The 17,356-nt window shown below is 40.9% G+C and overlaps 1 protein-coding gene across 1 annotated transcript; it reads right to left on the bottom strand.

The window, feature by feature from the left end:
- Window positions 1-10,443: 10,443 nt before the first annotated feature.
- On the bottom strand, window positions 10,444-12,512 carry LOC129768363 (insulin-like growth factor-binding protein complex acid labile subunit). Its single transcript, XM_055769964.1, has one exon. It carries the CDS (start codon window positions 12,409-12,411, stop codon window positions 10,807-10,809), a length of 1,605 nt encoding a protein of 534 aa, XP_055625939.1. The 5' UTR covers window positions 12,412-12,512; the 3' UTR covers window positions 10,444-10,806.
- Window positions 12,513-17,356: the final 4,844 nt, after the last annotated feature.

The following is a 17,356-nucleotide window of genomic DNA, read 5'->3' as shown; positions in this document are numbered from 1 at the left end:
ATCACGCCTCAACCAGTAGGAAGTGCCCAGCGTGGATCGCAGAGGATAACATCACCAGAGTCCGAATTGACCAAGGTGTGTCATATAAGGAAGCTAAATCCATTTTTGAGAACAAAAATGGTCCTTCCTTTGCTAGTAAGCTACAAGAAAGACTAGTCAAAATTCAAAATACAGGTTGTTCTCAATGCAAATGCAACTGCACTCAGGCTAATCCAATTTCTTCAGAAAAAGCAGTTCCAATCCCGTCCAGTAATCCACAGGAATCGGAACTCAGCACCTCCTCGTTAGATTCAGAATCCAACCCAGATATTTCAATGGAAATTGAAACAACCCCCTCCAACAAGAGGAAGAATACTAACAAAAGGTCAACCTCAGATGAATTCAAATCATCAGAAGAGGAAATTTTTCGAGGAAAAGAATCCAATAGGAAGAAATCCAAAAACCAAAAATACAACTCAACCCAACCATTCAACGAATCCAAACCATCCACTTCCCTCCAACCATCCACTTCATTCCAACCAACCACCGCATCCAAAACTAAAACCTCCAACCAATCCAACCATTCAAACAAACCCACCCCACTCGGCAACAAACCAATTGCCAACGTTTCCAAAAATGATCCTAGACTGAAGAACAAATCCGGCAAATCTACCCATTCCTAATCTCATACCCTTCTCCCATCTTCGAACCCCCATTTACTTACCTCAGCCCACTTACCTTTTTCTCTTTTTTAAAAATTCACTCCTATAGCTATTAACAGCAACCCTTCGTCCTGTAACCAAACACCCAACCGAAAACTTGCTATTCAATGGAACTTGCGTGGGCTATCCACTCCCATGAATGAAATTAAGCTAATGTTAGCTGAGGAACAACATCTCCCACTAGCACTGGCTTTTCAAGAAGCTAAAAAAAATCAATGTATCGCTCTTAGAGCGGGCATTTAGCGGCAAATTTTCATGGTATTTTAAGGAAGGGCCATCCTCGGGGCTTTTTGGAGCCTGCCTCGCTGTCCTGAGTGACCTTCCTCATACCGTCATCCCCATAACATCATCATTACAAATATGTGCGATACAACTGAAGGGACCTCTACAGGTAACCCTTGCTCCATTTATATTCCCCCATGGCACAGTAATGACATTGAAACTCAACTTACGGATGCCATCAAACAGTTACCGCACCCATTCGTCCTGATGGGTGACTTTAACGCCTCCCACTCTTCATGGGGAGGGAACAAATGTGACAAAAGAGGTAAAACAATTTTGGGAATCGTCCAAAAACTAAACCTCATCATACTTAACGATCACCGTCATACCAGGATAGATATCCATCGCGGATCATCATCGGCCATTGACATCACGATTGCTTCCTGGGACCTCGCCCCCAGGTTGAGCTGGACCGTTGATAGTGACCTCAGAGGTAGTGATCATTTCCCCATCCACATCCGAACCCTGTCTAGGAACCCAAACATTCGTTTGCGCAGGAAATGGATATACCAGTCGGCCGACTGGGAAGGCTTCGAATCCACAATCAACAGCTTACTTTCCGAATATGAAAGCTGCTCTGTGGAAGAATTTACTCACGCCATTATTTTAGCGGCTGAGCAAAATATCCACCGTACCAGTGGGAAACCCGGCCGAAAGGCGGTACCATGGTGGAACGATGCAGTTGCACAGGCCATCAAAAGGAGAAGAAAATCCCTCCATATCCTACGACGCCTTCCTGATGGAAGCGCTTACAAAATGATTGCCCTAACCAACTTCCAAACGGCTAGAGCTCTAGCCAGGAAGGTAATAACCGAAGCCAAGCAAAACAGTTGGATGGAATTTCTTGATTGCATCAACCCTAATACTTCGACATCTGAACTTTGGAACAAGGTCAACTTACTTAGTGGCAAGAAAGCTTCAAACTGCTATTCCTTCGAGATTAATGGCACCTTCACCGAAGATCCAGGCATCATAGCCGACCACCTAGCCGACCACTTTGCCACTATTTCAGCCACCTTCAACTACACCAACGAATTCAAGGCTATTAAGGCGAAGGCGGAACTTAAAGTTTTTCCTCCTGCTTCGGAACAGGTCCACAAATACAACGATAAGTTCTCTTTGGACGAGTTGTTATGGGCAATAAAAATATCCAAAAGCAAATCAGCTGGCCCAGACGGAATCGAATATCCGATGATCAAGCATCTACCTCTGCATGCAAAAATTCTACTCCTTCAGATATACAACGAATGTTGGGCTAACAGCTATTTTCCTGACGCATGGAAAACGGGCTTGGTAATACCGATCCCAAAGGTAAAGGAGAGTAAACGGGCCGCGAATAACTTCCGTCCCATAACCCTCCTCAGCTGCTTAGGGAAAGTCTTCGAAAGAATGATCAATCGAATACTTAGGACGGCCCTTGAAGAATGCCAACTATTAGACCCAAGACAGCATGGCTTCCGCCGAGGTAAAGGTACGGGCACCTACTTCAGTCAACTCGATCATTTCCTTCAATAAACTATCGAAAAGGGCCAACACAGCGAAATCGCTTCACTCGACCTAGCCAAAGCCTACGATACCACATGGCGCCATAACATTATCGATCAACTCCACCGATGGGGTTTTGAAGGCTCCCTCTTCAACATTCTTCGCTGTTTCCTCACCAATCGAGGCTTTCAAGTTTACTTCGGAGGAGTACTTTCGGATCACCGTTGCCTAGAAAACGGAGTACCACAAGGTTCGGTTATATCAGTTTCCCTCTTCCTCGTTGCTATGCAGTCGGTTCTAGAGGTTATCCCTAAAAACACCGAGGTACTGGCCTATGCAGACGATCTACTGCTGATGGCAAGAAATCCGTTCCCAGAAATGGCCCGCAGAAGACTGCAGGAAGGAATCTCGGCTGTTAGTAACTGGGCAAATTCCATCGGGTTTAAGTTTTCGGCAGAAAAGTCTAATATAATGCACTGCTGCAAATGTAAAGGTCATAGGAAAAGGTTTAGAACATGTCTAATCAATGGCAGGCCTATTAAGAGAGTCAGCTCAACCCGAATTCTTGGAGTGCTAGTTGACAGTAAACTATCCTTCGGACAACACCTCAGAAATGCTAAAGCTAGTATGAAGTGCCGCCTGCGGCTGGTGAAAGCTCTAGGTGGCCGATGCCGCTTGAGTTCTCGTAAAACCATTTGCAACATAGGCAAAAGCATTATCTTCTCTAAAATTCGTTACGGCATAGAACTTTTCAGCCGTGCCTCTTGGGCTCACTTGAATTACTTAAAGCCGGTCTACCATAATGTGATTAGATATGCATCAGGAGCCCTTCAGACCAGCCCAATAAACGCTCTGCTTGTGGAGGCTGGCGCAGTTCCTTTCGAACACTTCCTCACAAATATCCTAGCCACTAAAGCCATCCGGACGTCCGAGAAATACCCGGATCTTCTATCCATTTACTCCAGAGCCAACATTTGGCTGCAAAATATTAGCCAAGTCACCCTCCCGACTATTGCCCCATTAAGCAGAGTCGGCCAACGCCCATGGCATGCACATCCGCCAAAGATAGACTGGTCAATCAAAAATGCTGTCAGGGCTGGAGAAGCCAGCAGCATTGTTACGGCCTGTTTTAATAACCACCTTCATAACAAGTATCACACCCACCACAAAATCTTCACAGATGGGTCTTTTGATGAAACCTAACAGGGTTTGGAGTTTTTGCCAATAACACGGAGCTAAAATTCCAACTGCCTTCCATATGTTCGGCATACTCCGCCGAAATTGCCGCTCTCCTTGTCGCGACATCACTCTGTGATAACGACAGTAAAGTTGTGATCTTCTCGGATTCCTATAGTGCATTACGGGCGTTACAAAGTGACGATAGTAAACACCCTTGGATACAAAGCATTGAGGAAAAAATTACAGGGAAGGACATCACTTTCTGCTGGGTCCCAGGGCACTGCGGAATCCAGGGTAATGAACAGGCTGATCGTCTCGCCAAGGAGGGTAGGCTCTCCGAACTATGGACCACCTCCCACCCAGCAAATGACACCATCAAATGGGTCATGCAATCCCTCAGATTGAGCTGGGAGAACAGTTGGTATTTTTCCCGCGACCTCTTCTTAAGAAGGATCAAGAATACTACCCTTCCCTGGAAGGATAGTATTCTCCGACCTACTCAAGTATGTCTGACACGTTTACGTATCGGGCATACATTTTTAACACACAAATTCATCATGCGTAGATTGGAACCAACACTATGTGAGTCGTGCAATGTAAGACTCACGGTGGAACACATATTAATCACATGCCCTAAATTTAATGCTTCAAGAATAAAGTTTCAGGTTGCAGACACCATAAGGACAGCACTATCGGACGACGCCGTCGAGGAAAAAAGGACCATCGATTTCCTAAAGGATACAGGTTTATTCGATCAGATCTAATGTCTAATTACTAAATTTACCTATACTGATAAAATTTCGTTTGTTTTCTCTTCTAATTTCAGCAAAAGATGAGCAGGTTTTTTACGCCCCTTTTAGAAGCGAGCTCCTCAAGCACACTAAAAGGGGCTTTTTCCCTGCTCCAATTGTTTGGTTGTGTTTTTGGCCCCAGAGCCGTGTAGGGTGCGGCGATTAGACATACATCCATAGCGGTTACTAGGACTGGGTCGAGCGAGAATAACGAATTTTGCAATAGTTTTCTTAGTTTTCTTTCCAGTTAAATTTCCCGCGCTCAAGGGCAAGAGACGAATGAACTCTCTGAGTTTAAAGTCTCTTTAATTCAATACCGTTACCGTTACCTATGCATTCCCTATCACAGCCATCATTTTGATTGTACGATATGTGCATACGCCAAAAGTTGCCCGGCGTTGAAAAGTACAAAGGTTTCAGAAAAAACGCAAAAACACAACGCCAAAGGTTTTTTTCAGAACCACCAACATGTTCATAAAGAGTAAACAGTAAACTAATCCATTTTTCAGGTAGATAGGTAACAATATATTTAAAATATATATTTAACAAAAGCTGTCCTACGTCACTCCGGTTATGTCCCCGACATTACCCACCCGTCTTTTTTTAAAAGATTCTTTTTTTCTAATTCGCGATGCAGCATGCAATGCCTTACATGTAGGTAGGCAGTCATGGGATATGGGTAAGTATTAGTAATATTAAGGGATTTGAACTTACTCTTCCATTTGGATTTAATGGTTCGTTTTTTGTTGCGGCTTATTTTTATTTTCAAACCGTAACAAGTTTTCAACGATATAATTGAAGTTCTTCTTAACATGTCCGTTTCGCCCCCACTTCCCCTACAGATTTATCTGGAAAGGTACACATTTTTCGTCATTTTTGTTACAGATTCTGTACAGTAAAGAGTACTTTTTTACTCTTTACTCTATTTTACTTTTTTACTCTTTTTTATTTTCTACTTTTTTTTTAATTTTCGAACTGCGGCCACGATGTCAAATCAAAGTAATTTTATCTTTAGGGTACCGAATTAATTCTCCAGATCTTGTATATTCCCGTCGAAAAGCTCTGGAAACGTCTCTAACACTACGTTAATGCCTGTCAAATTTGAAAAGTTTCTGGGATTTAACATTGCCGCAGCCTTGAGCGTCTGCAGTTTGATTTTTGTCACATTAATACTAAATGGTATAAAAACAAAATAAACTCTGAAAATGGAGAAATGCATCTTTCAACCACCGCCGCTACCGTACCAAATCTGTACTGAAAATAATAAAAAAAAATCTGTACCTTTCCAGATAAATCTGTAGGGGAGAGGGAGGCGAGTTGGCGAGGAAGGTAAGATGACGAATCGGTAATTGTAATGAAGGTAGCGCCACCTACTTTTTACTGAAGATGCATCATAACAAGGCCAAACTTTGTACTCGGTAACTCTGCCGAAAACGTTATCACAAAAAAAGTGAAAAATAATAATGAGAAAAATCGTGATTTTGTTATTTTTTTCCGTTTTTTCAAATTTCATCATCCACTTTATGAGAAATTAATTTTATGTTAATTTTTGGTTTTTTATTGCAGATGGTAAGAACTTATAAGCGAAAAAGAGACCAATATTGGTCGGACACCAGTTTGGAGAATGTTATGAAAGTTATAGAAGAAGGTTTGTCTGTTCTGGGTGCTTCAAAACAGTTCGGTGTGCCAGAACCCACTTTGAGACGCTATCGACGAAAATATCCAGACATGGAGGTTAGATTTTTATTTCAGCATTTGCGTTTCCATGTTCTTTATGCAAGAAATATTAAATCCGTATCAATTTCAGGATACTTCGTCCAATAAAGGCCGCTTTAAAGCCACAATCAGCGAGCGGCTGTGCGGCCGCTTTAAAGTCACATTCAGGTCCAGCTTCGAAGAATTGCCTATTCGTTTGCGGTTAAAAACGGCATAGATCACCCTTTCAAAGGAACATGCGCTGGACGGACAGGGGTTGAAATGTTTATGAAGGCTCATAAGCTATCTTTGAGAAAGCCAGAGAATACCTCACCGACATTTTGTTGACTTTTAGGTGACCAAACCATATTCGTAAACTCGCCTCCAGGCATTCCGCGCATTGCCACGTGGAGGCAAGATGGCGAATTCGACGCTTTTTGCGCAAAGCTTTTGGGTGGACAAGTTTTTTAGTTTTTTTGCCTATCCAATAGATAATATGATAGAAAACACTTCAGGCTATATGAATCAGCATCAACATTAAAAAAAATAATTCCAAGTTCCAGGGCTCGCCAAAGCTTAACGTCGCCAACTTGCCTCCCTCTACCCTACGTGTGGCAACACTGATTGTGACCTGTAATTGCAAATTCGCGATGACAGAGGGATAGTTTCGTCGTTTGGTGGCGGATTTGAATTTGGGGCCATAATTTGGATCGAATCGATAATCGATAGTGTGATTACAATCAGATTAGAAGACACTAAGCCAGTTTTAAAATGAAAAATTCTACATAATGTTATTTAATTACAGTGATTTAACACAACACAATGTGAAAAACAAGTTAAGTTTTTTTTCGCTCTGATGCCTTGTTTCTAACGTTCTCACTGTGCCTCACTCCTCGCTAACCGTCGAGTGTTTTTTTATTAAACGGTTTTATTTAGCTTGTCCTGTAATTTGTATGTTTGTATGTTTGTAACTTGTTTGTCTGTAGCGCTGTATCACATTAATAGAAATTTGACCTTCTTCCTGTTGATCAATTGATCTGAAATTTGGAACACACCTTTATCTCGCCAGTCATTATAAAATTATAAATATGGCGGCCACTACAAAATGGCGGATTACATATTATCTCAAAACAAACCCCATCAAAATGGGTATCAAATGAAGGGGCTTGACCAGTAGATCACAGTTATTTATGGGAAATTCAAATCCAAGATGGCCGCAGTAACAAAATAACCAATAACTTTTTTTAACAGTTTCATTCAACTTGACCTGTTTATATGTATGTTTGTATATCTGTAGGGTTGTCTCACATTAATAAAAAATTGACCCCTTTTTGATCTGAAATTTGGAACACACCTTTAGCTCTGCTGTCATTATACTACTGCGCACTCCATTATCTTCTTCTTGAATGGCGTGAACGTTCCCTGTGGAACTTTTGCACCACCCAACGCAACTTAACCCCCCCCCCCCCCCTCTTAGAGAGGGGAAGGGGTTTCGAACCACTATTAGAGCCTTTCCCGGCCCTCTATATACAAATACTTACGTCGATCGGTTCAATAAATTCAGTAAATTCAGTAAGTCCATAAAAGTCAGACGGAAAGACATATCCATTTCTATATACAGTATAAAAAAGTCAACCATTTAACTGACATCACAAACCGTACGAAATCGTCTTCAAAAGACAGGTCTTCAGGGCAGAGTAGCACTTAAGAAACCATGGTTATCCGCAAAAAAATACCAAAAAAAGATTGAAGTGAACCCAGGACCGCGTATCATGGACCAGTGATAACTGGAATAAGGTGATTTGGTCAGAAGGGATGAAAGTCATGCTATTTGGGTCTGATGGTATCACAGGAAAAAGACGGCGAACCGGTGAAAGTTCAAAAAAGGAGCGTTTACGGCCTTCAGTCAAGCATGGCCGTGGTGAGTTACTTTACTAAGCACGACTGTGATTTCTTTTTTCTGCAGGTAGAGTCATGGGGATCTATGGCTACATCCAGCGTTGCAGAATTTGAGTTCATCGATGGAATCATTACCAATGAGGTTTATGTGGACATTCTAGAGCAAAAACTACCTGCGTCTGCACAAAAACTGAAATTCGCAGATATTTCGTAGATATACGTTCCAACAAGCAGAGATCCGAAGCACACCTCAAAGCTGGTTTCGTAGTGGTTCAAGGAAAAGCGTATCAAGGTTATGTATGGAGCACAGTCTCACGACCTTAATGCGATCGAGCCAGAGATGTCAATTTTGGAAATCAAACCCCAGGAGTGAAAACCATCAAGCATCCAGCAATTGCGGCAGGTAATCTCTACTGAATGGACAACATCACTCCGGAAACAACTTCTAAGCTTTTTGAGTCGATGCCGAACAGTTGTTGAAGCCAAAGGTGGTTACACGAAGTACTAAAACTATGTGGCCAGAGTTATTTTTTAACTTTTTTTCAACATCATGTCTCAAATTTATTCTTTATTTTGAACTCGCATGAATTGGATTTGTTTTTACATATATAACAATAAATTTAACAACAATGAACCGTGTTTTAATTTTCTGGTGTTTTTTTTTAGAAAAAATCTAATTTTTCACTGAGGTGGAAACTTTTTTTGCATACTGTAAATAGATTTTCGATTTCGCACCTTCTTACGTAAAATTTCGTCTTTCGGAAACGCATTGGCGGTACAAATTGAATAAAATATATATTCTATCGATTATTGCTCATCATTTTTTGGATGAATATAAGAGATTTTTGCATCAATCCATCACTCCAATACACCCAAACCTATCCGCATTTTTGCATATGTTCGCAAAATTTGCTCTGCACTCAAACGGTTAAGCGTGTTCGTTATGAGCCTGGCAAGAAGTACTTCGTATTCGTCAAACGTATTATTTTGATGATTCGGTTCAAGAATGTGCTTATGTGTCTACAAAAGTTTTGAAAAAAGGTGTTTACAAAAATTTTAAAAAAGGATTTTCCAGAAATTTTAGGCGGATATTTAGGGAAAACATCATTTTTTATGCTGACATATTTTTATTAAATTTTTCCCCAGATTGTTCTCTAGGCGAAGAACTGGTCAAGGTACTATTTTACGATGTCTAAAGTTTCGAAATTTTTGTAAACTTGTTCGAGTAACAAGTCATAATCGGAAGGAGTAATATCTGATCAGTTCACATCCCAATTCAATACGAATCATTTTTGCCGAGTTGTGAAAGAAACATTTGGTCTGGTCTTGGAGCAACTCGACGTTTATCATATTGACTATTCCTCATATCGTCATTGTGATCTGAGCTTTTTTTTCTGTCTCATCTTTCCAGTACCACGGTGGCTTCCCCTTCTTTCCCACTCCAACAAATCATTCATTTTTAATCTCACACTTTAATTCGGCTTAAATTTTTCTCAACCCGATTCGGAACCTGCTGTTTTGTTTCCGCAAACAAGCTTCGAAAGCGAATCTAACGAACACCTCCGAGCAGGTTGTTTTCAATGGCGAGAGAAACTAAGAATAAAGAAAGAAAATCTTCTAATCTTTCACATTGAATGATTTCGTTTTATTTGCTTCGTGGCTCGGTTCTTCTCTCGACCTTCGTCTCAATTCCACGGGGAGGATATTCACAGCAATCGAAAGGCAATTTTGGGCAAATCTCTCAAACGGGGCATTGTAAAAGTCTTTTTGTTACTGCTGCTCCTGCCACAGGACCTGTGTAATGTGAATCCGCATCCGAAGAGTCTGTGACAAAAGAGTTCGGAACACCGCGTGTGAAGAATTCCCATCGTATCCACAAAACATGGGAAGGATTTTTTTCCGTCACACTCACACGGACACCAATGAAGGGAACGAAAAAAAGCCTAGTTCGAGAGTAACAATGGTCCCGTGTGGGTATCAGCAACCGAGATCTACGGTTCTGTCACCGTAACACGAATCCGTTTTCTCGGACGGTTTTCCGGAAAAAAAATTGGATTTTGAAGCGTAACCGGCCAACTTACTCCCAGCTCGACTGGTCGATCGTGAGACTGTGGTCCAGGCGGGAAGAGGAGGTCACTTCAACGAAGGAGAAAACGACATAAATCTTTTCCAAATAATAGCTAAAAGGACACTCGTTAGAGATCTGCAAAAAAAGCAACGGATAGCCTTCGTCCTCAGTGGGATAGGAAAAAAAGGAGATTAAAAACACCACAGGGAGGAAGGACAATGGTCAAAGGGACGGGTTGGGAGAAACACCGAAAGGACAACGGGAGAACATAAGCCGACAGAACGGAGGGACAGAATGAAGAAAAGTTTTATGATTGTTTTTAAAACAAATTAATGAACTCATTTATTTTGTCTTGTTTTGCTCTTTCGTCCCTTTTTGTTTTTTTTTGTTTTTTCGAGGGCACTTACATACACGACGACCCATGCGAAGTGGTGCCGTTTGAGCGGGGGGAAAAACAACAATATTCAAATTGGAGTTACGATTCTACTCTTTTTGCCCTATCGGCCATATTAAATTACTGCTTCTGCAGCATGCATGCACAGTAGGGAGTGTGGCCTTCGAATACCCCGAGGCCATTCCTGCAGGTTAGGCAGGCAATTTGACGTTGTCCCATGATTGAAGGCTGCTTCCCGATGTGCGCGCAAATAGCGCGCGTTCTTTAGTCGATCCCATGTGGACCCAATGGTCCCTTATTTGTAGCAGCTTTTCACAGATCTGACACAGGGATGGGCATCTCGTAGATATGGTCCTGGACACTTTGTGGCGGACACGGGACGGGCCGCTGTGGGTACGAATGATGATACTGATAGCTGTAGATGTTGAGGCTTGGTTGACAGTATTCAATCTCATCGAAGCATTTGCCAAATTCGGGATCCTTCTCCTCTCGGAGCGTGTTGCGGTGGTTGTGCCAGTTCGGTCCTAACATGTCGACGAGGCGATGGCGCAGCCGGTAGACTACAAGCACAAAAGTGGTGAGGGAAGCAGCCGAAGCGACCAGAACTGCTCCAAAGACGGCACGCTCCTTGGATTGATTTTGATGGCAGCCGAGCAGTTCCGGGCTGATATCACGGAGAGCTTCCCCATTCAGTCGTTCCGGGTATTCGCAGGTGACATGGTTCTGCTCTGCCTCGACCGGCTTCTGGCGCAGCATGTTTCTCAACCATTGAAGATGACAGTTGCACACCAGGGGATTTTCCGAAAGATCGAAGTTGCGCAGCTGCTTCCAAGGGAGCAACTCTTCGCGAACGCTTCTGATCGCATTGTCGCGCAGGATGACATTCTCGATGTGTGGTAATCCAGCGAAAGCTCCCTCCTCGATGTCGGTCAGGATCTTATTGGAAGCGATGGTGATGGAGTCCAGATTGGTGTTGGCGGAGAAAGCGCCAGCCTGAATGCGCTTGAGATTCAACGCACCGGAGATGTCGATCTTCCGGAGATTCGATAATCCATAAAATGCACCTTCCGGAATGATCTCGAAGTCGTTCTGTCCGATCTTGAGCTCCTCCAAACGTTTCAGTCCACTCAACTGAATCGTGGGAACCGCGAGCAGATGATTGTCCGAGATGTCTAACGATCGAATGTGCTCCAAACCACGAAAGGTATCGATTGTCACGTTGATCAGCATCGATCCACGAACATCTAGGCGCCTTAGCTGTTGCAGTCCCTCAAATGCTCCAGGTTGAATTTGGCTTAGGGTGTTTGTGCCAAGAAACAACTCCGCCAACAAGTTAAGCGGGCGGAAGGATGGAGTAGGGATCACATTGATCGCGTTGTCGTCCAGATGCAGAATTCTCAAACTACTCAGACCTTCGAACGCATTCGGGTGTAACTTTTCGATGCGATTCTGGCCCAGGTTCAATTCTTCCAGAGCGGGAAGGGACTTGAACATCTCCACCGTAAGTTCATTGATGAAATTACCGCGCAGATTCAGCACACGCAGCTCGGTTAGTCCATGGAAGGTTTTGTTGCTGACGGCGCCAATTTTGTTGTTGTTCAAATGCAGCTGCAGCAGTTGCTTCTGATACATGAATATCCGTTCCGGTACTCCCAACATGTGGTTGTAGCTGAGATCCAGCATGGTTAGGTCGGTGTAAAACTGGATCGACGAATCAATCGCCTTAATCCGATTGAACTTGATCACTAGACGCTGAATCGCCGGATTCAGCGCGATCGGTAACACGTCCAGTTCTCCTTCGCTGCAAGTCACGTGCAGCTTCACATCATCACACACGCACCGGTTCGGGCAAAACGAAACGGCCAACACTTGTGGCGCCAAAAGCGCCAGCAATACACTCACAACAACTTGATTCATGATTGTCTTTATGTTTTATGCTTCTCAAGATCTCACAAGAAATGCACTTTGCACAAAAATCGCTCAATGTAGCTCAGATGCACCTCTTCACCGCATAGAACCAAACTACAAACTGATGTTGTCTGACTGGATGCAGTCCCTTTTAAGAGTGCATCCTTGCAGCGGTGATGATCCCTTGGGCTGCAAAGGAATGAGAGAATGACGAAAAACAAAAATTCCATCTCACAACCACTCTCGTTCTCTCTCTTTCCCACCACCATTTGTGGATCATTCACTTCTAGCGAGGATCGTTTTGGAACCGAAACAGATCCCCGAAAAGACACGATCGTGCTCGGGGTCTCACTCTCCCCCGCACACGATCATCTTCGGGTAACTCAGAGATCACCAAACCGAAGATTGTCGAATCTTCTTTTGTTGTTGTTTCGGGCCTTGATCGGCTTTTCGAGCCGAAAACGCCGCCACGCGAGTGCTTCACCGCATTCGCTGCTATTGTGATTCGAGCTATGCTCGGTTATGCTGGCGCGCAGGGGACGGATATGGGGGAGGGGTGGAAAGCAACAATTTATGATCGCGTCGTGAGAAATGCACCTGCGTAGCACATCGCCGCATAATCGGATGCCGGACGGCGCAGCAGCATACCATTCCGCGCTTAGCATTTATTTCCCATTTCGAAAATCAGAGAGCACCGAGAAAGGTGGGCCGGGTAGCCTCGTAGCGCAAAGGAAATATCGAACATTAAAGCATAACAAAATTGGTGCGTGTTGTTGCTGTTTCGACCGGTGGTAATTTGGAATTCTAAGTACGGAGCGCAGTGCGCGTACTGTTGGCTGTCGGAAGGTGGACTTCTGTGGGCTAAAACAGTAGTCAGAAGTGTGATCACGGCTGGGGTTAATTTATGGATGATGTTTCCTATTGTGTTGTAGATTAAAGTTACATGCGGCTGTGGGATTCTGAGAAATATTCTTCTCGGTTATTGCTCATGAATCAACATCACGTAGATGAGAAACAATCTAAGGTAATGTTAATTATTCTATCCAGTTTTCCAACTGGGAAGAGGGGTTTGAATGTTCCACCATGAGCGAGGGAAGTTTATGGTTCTGACATATGACCGGTTGTAACTGTTTTGATCTGTATTTCATCTGTTTTGTGGATATTAACTGTTCATATCTTAATTAAGTGACTTTCACAGAGAATCATTTTGACTGATTCAGCAATGTATCTTAAACTGTACGATGACTGTCTAATTGACAAATCTAACGAAAACGTGTTTTACTAACTAAAACAGTGCCTTGACTGAAGAAATTAACAAACTTCGTTCGACCATTATAAAACATTTAGTGAACATGAGCTGTTTTGATCCAAGAGCAGAGGGAAATTGTGAAAATAAATGCAGTGCTGTAGTAAAATGAATGCTGAATGATATGTATGCTCTTTCATTGATTGGAAAAAGGAATTCAAAGCGTTGCTATCCTTTCAGTTCTTCCTGGATTTTGCCAGTATTTTTTAGCCATGCCAGTGATACAGGCAAAGGTAAAAACAGTCTGCAGTTTTTTTTTATTTTGCAGTTTTATCCAGCTTTTTTATGTTTTCATCACATCCAAGTTTTTTACTTCTGAAAGAAGATATACTTCATGTTAAGTTCATGCTTCTACGACTTGATTGATTGATTGAGAAGGATTTCCTACCGATGGAGCTAATAACACAACCGATCCCGAGATACAATTAGGAGCGTATCTACGGAAAGACTGTCCTGAATTGTTTAAACTAAAATATGTTTGCCATAGTATTGCCCTGTGTGCATCATATGTATGTAAAAAGGATCCTGATAGAATCGAATCTTCAAAATGCAGCATCCACCAGCTACGCGGTGGCTTTCATTGGCTTTTCATTGTTAAACGTATATTGGAACGAATTTATTTTGAAAATTGATCAAGATTGACTCTTCGACGGTTATTGATTTAGTCTTTTTAGTAATTTTGTTCTATATCGCAAAAAATTTGACCCGTATTTTTTTTAAATTTTTTATTAGGATGACCATTTTTATTTTAGGGTGGTCCGAAAAATATTTTATACACTTTTTCTCAAAAATGACTTTTTTCAAAAATTCATAACGCTTGAACCACTGAACCGATTTAGATGATCAACATATCTTTCTGAATCTTTTGTCTTTTATGAAAAATGGATTATGGATTATGAATACAGATTTATTTCGACAAGAAATTGCACAACTGATTTCAATCAATTTTGTTTTTATTGCGATATGTCTGCTTCTTCCAAGGCTTCCTATTTCCGATCTGCCACTGTCTATATCTAGCTCCCACTGCCCTGGTATTTTATATGGTACCAATGTTCAGGGGTGAATATGGAACAAATTTCCCATTGGCTAACGCTAGGAGCGAGCACTATCACGAGAAAAAGGCGTTATTACCTTTAGTGGCCAACTTAGCTTAAATTAACTTATGCCTTACCAGTGAACTTAGAACTAAACAAATCACAAGTTGGGTGACGTCAAATTTCGAGCGCTTTTTGAAAGGACTTTATCAGTTAATAAAGGCTTCATTTGCAGAAATGCGAAATGGTAATCATGACATCAAGCATAGGAAACCTTGAGACTTTTTTCCAGAAACAGAAATACACTTAGTTTTTTTTTTAATAACCGTTACCGTGAACATAATCAAGACTTTTCAATCTCTATGACTCCATGTGGCGTATTTTATAAGTGGACGATTTTGCAACGAATGTTATCACGCATGCCAGATTTCATGCCAACTCGTCTATGGGGTTGACAGCAGCTTCACGGATTTTTTTTCAAACTTCGTGGATGTAGAAATACCAGCTAATGGAACATTTTCTCATCCTTAATTGTTCCGAAATTAATCTATATTACAGCATTTCAAAAATTACCTTTTGACTTCGCTTTTTTGTCTAGTATATTTACTGGGAACTTGTGTTTCTAAAGAAAATGATTTATTCATATTCTAAATGTATGTTATCGACTTCAAAATATATTCTGGAATAGAAGAAACATTTTGCTTTTTTATAAATTAGCAATTACACGCGAATCAGTAAAATTTTGCAAATTTTGACCCGACCCTCTACGACTTTTTTTTAAACTTGGTATTTATGATGAAAGCTTGCGATATCTTTTTGTATATTTTGATTGGAAAAAACCTTTTAATTTCGCAAAGTTTGACCATAATGGAGATATACATTTTTGAAAAATTCTGAAATTTCAATACTTTGTGAAATCATAACCATTTAGGAAAAGTAACATAAAAAATGGAATCTACAAATCTACATCTACAAAAACACTCGACACTAGACTAAAACACTAGAGAAACAGAGTACGATGTCGAAAAGTTTTAGATTATTTTTGAAGAGCTGTAACTTCGTGAAAAATCCACGAAGGAAGATAGAATGTACATAATTTCAAAGCTTTCAGGTTTCAAGTTTTGAAATATTTCACGAACATATTTTTTTCTTGGTTTGTGTAGATGTTGTGGACAAAAATATTAAGAAGAAATAGAAAATCGATTTCTTTCAGTTTTTCAAAAGCTTTTGTGGACTAACACAAATTTTTGTCAACTAAGTTAATGACAAATTCACTTAACGTTATCAATCATTTTCTTTTGATCCTTATAACGTTCCTGTAGTACCTTTCAATGCACAAATATTTCTATATGAATGGAACATTTTTCCTTCGTGTTTGATGATGAATAGTTCAATAAATAATGATCGTACTGCAAATCGAAAAGCAGTTTAGAAAACTCCCACAAATTATGTACAAGGTTTTTCTATTGACTTAGTTGGAAAAACATTGGTGAAAAAACAGAAAGGATTCGATTTTTCATTTCTTCCCGATATTATTGACCACTTCATCTACTCACAATAAGATAAAAATATGTTAGTAAAATATTCGAAAAAAAAAAATTAAACTTGAAAGTTTAAGCTTTAAAATGATATACAATCCAATACATCCAATCTTCATGCGTTGATTTTTCATGAAATCAAACATCACCAAAAAATTTCAACTTCACACTCTGTTCCTCTAATTTGTATATATACCGGGAATTCTTGTTTCCAAAGAAGCTGCCAAAACGGGTCCCACGAAGCGGTAATTTGGGTTTCTGAAACACGAAAAAGTCACACCCATGTCTCGTCACCAGTTATTATGCGTTGAATGAACATAAGATTAATCATTCAAGCATGTTTCATCCACTTGATTGCGATAAAATGTTTGATGAAAATTGAGCTCTCTCTAAACGTTTTGCAATACAAAAGTTCACGCAACATGTTCGACCTGTAGGATTATCCATATCAAAAATAGTCGAGCAAAAAAAGTTAACTTGTTCTTAACACTTTGCGGACCGCTCACGAGTTTTCACGTGTTTCGTGTTCCGTCTGTTACGGATGGATCACGAAATAACCCGCGTTTTCTACACTTGAAGGTTAAATCATTGGTTTGTCAAGAATCTAACAAGGCCTACCGATGGCTCGCCTTCGTCCCATCCACATCGAAGGGAACGATCTCATTCGTGGAATCCTACCAAATGAAGCGTTCAAGTTTGCCCCAAAACGTGCGGTCCTTAATGTGTTTATGATGCTGTAAACCAACTAAATAACAGATCGCGCTCAAAATCGACATTTTGAAAACGTTCAGACTGCAGATCTAAAATTACGAATTCTCTGTATATATTTGAGAAAATGCATTTTTTGGTTTTTATTTTTTCGTTAGGGTAACCATTTCGATTTCAGGTGGTCTGAAAAAACATTTTTTTCAATTTTTTTTGATGCCGATACAGCACTGTAGAAACGAGCAATTTATTTTTTTTTAAACTATTTAATTTTTTTTAATTGTTTATATTTAAAAAAAAAGTTCTATAAATTAAAAAAAAAGTGCAATACACCAAATTCAGATCTTTACTGTTAACAAATGAACCGTTTG

This window comes from Toxorhynchites rutilus, chromosome 2 (assembly GCF_029784135.1).
Source record: "Toxorhynchites rutilus septentrionalis strain SRP chromosome 2, ASM2978413v1, whole genome shotgun sequence".
In the NCBI taxonomy this organism is placed as follows: domain Eukaryota; kingdom Metazoa; phylum Arthropoda; class Insecta; order Diptera; family Culicidae; genus Toxorhynchites; species Toxorhynchites rutilus.
The sequence above is the reverse complement of the archived record's forward strand: the minus strand, read 5'-3'. Positions and strand labels throughout refer to the sequence as shown.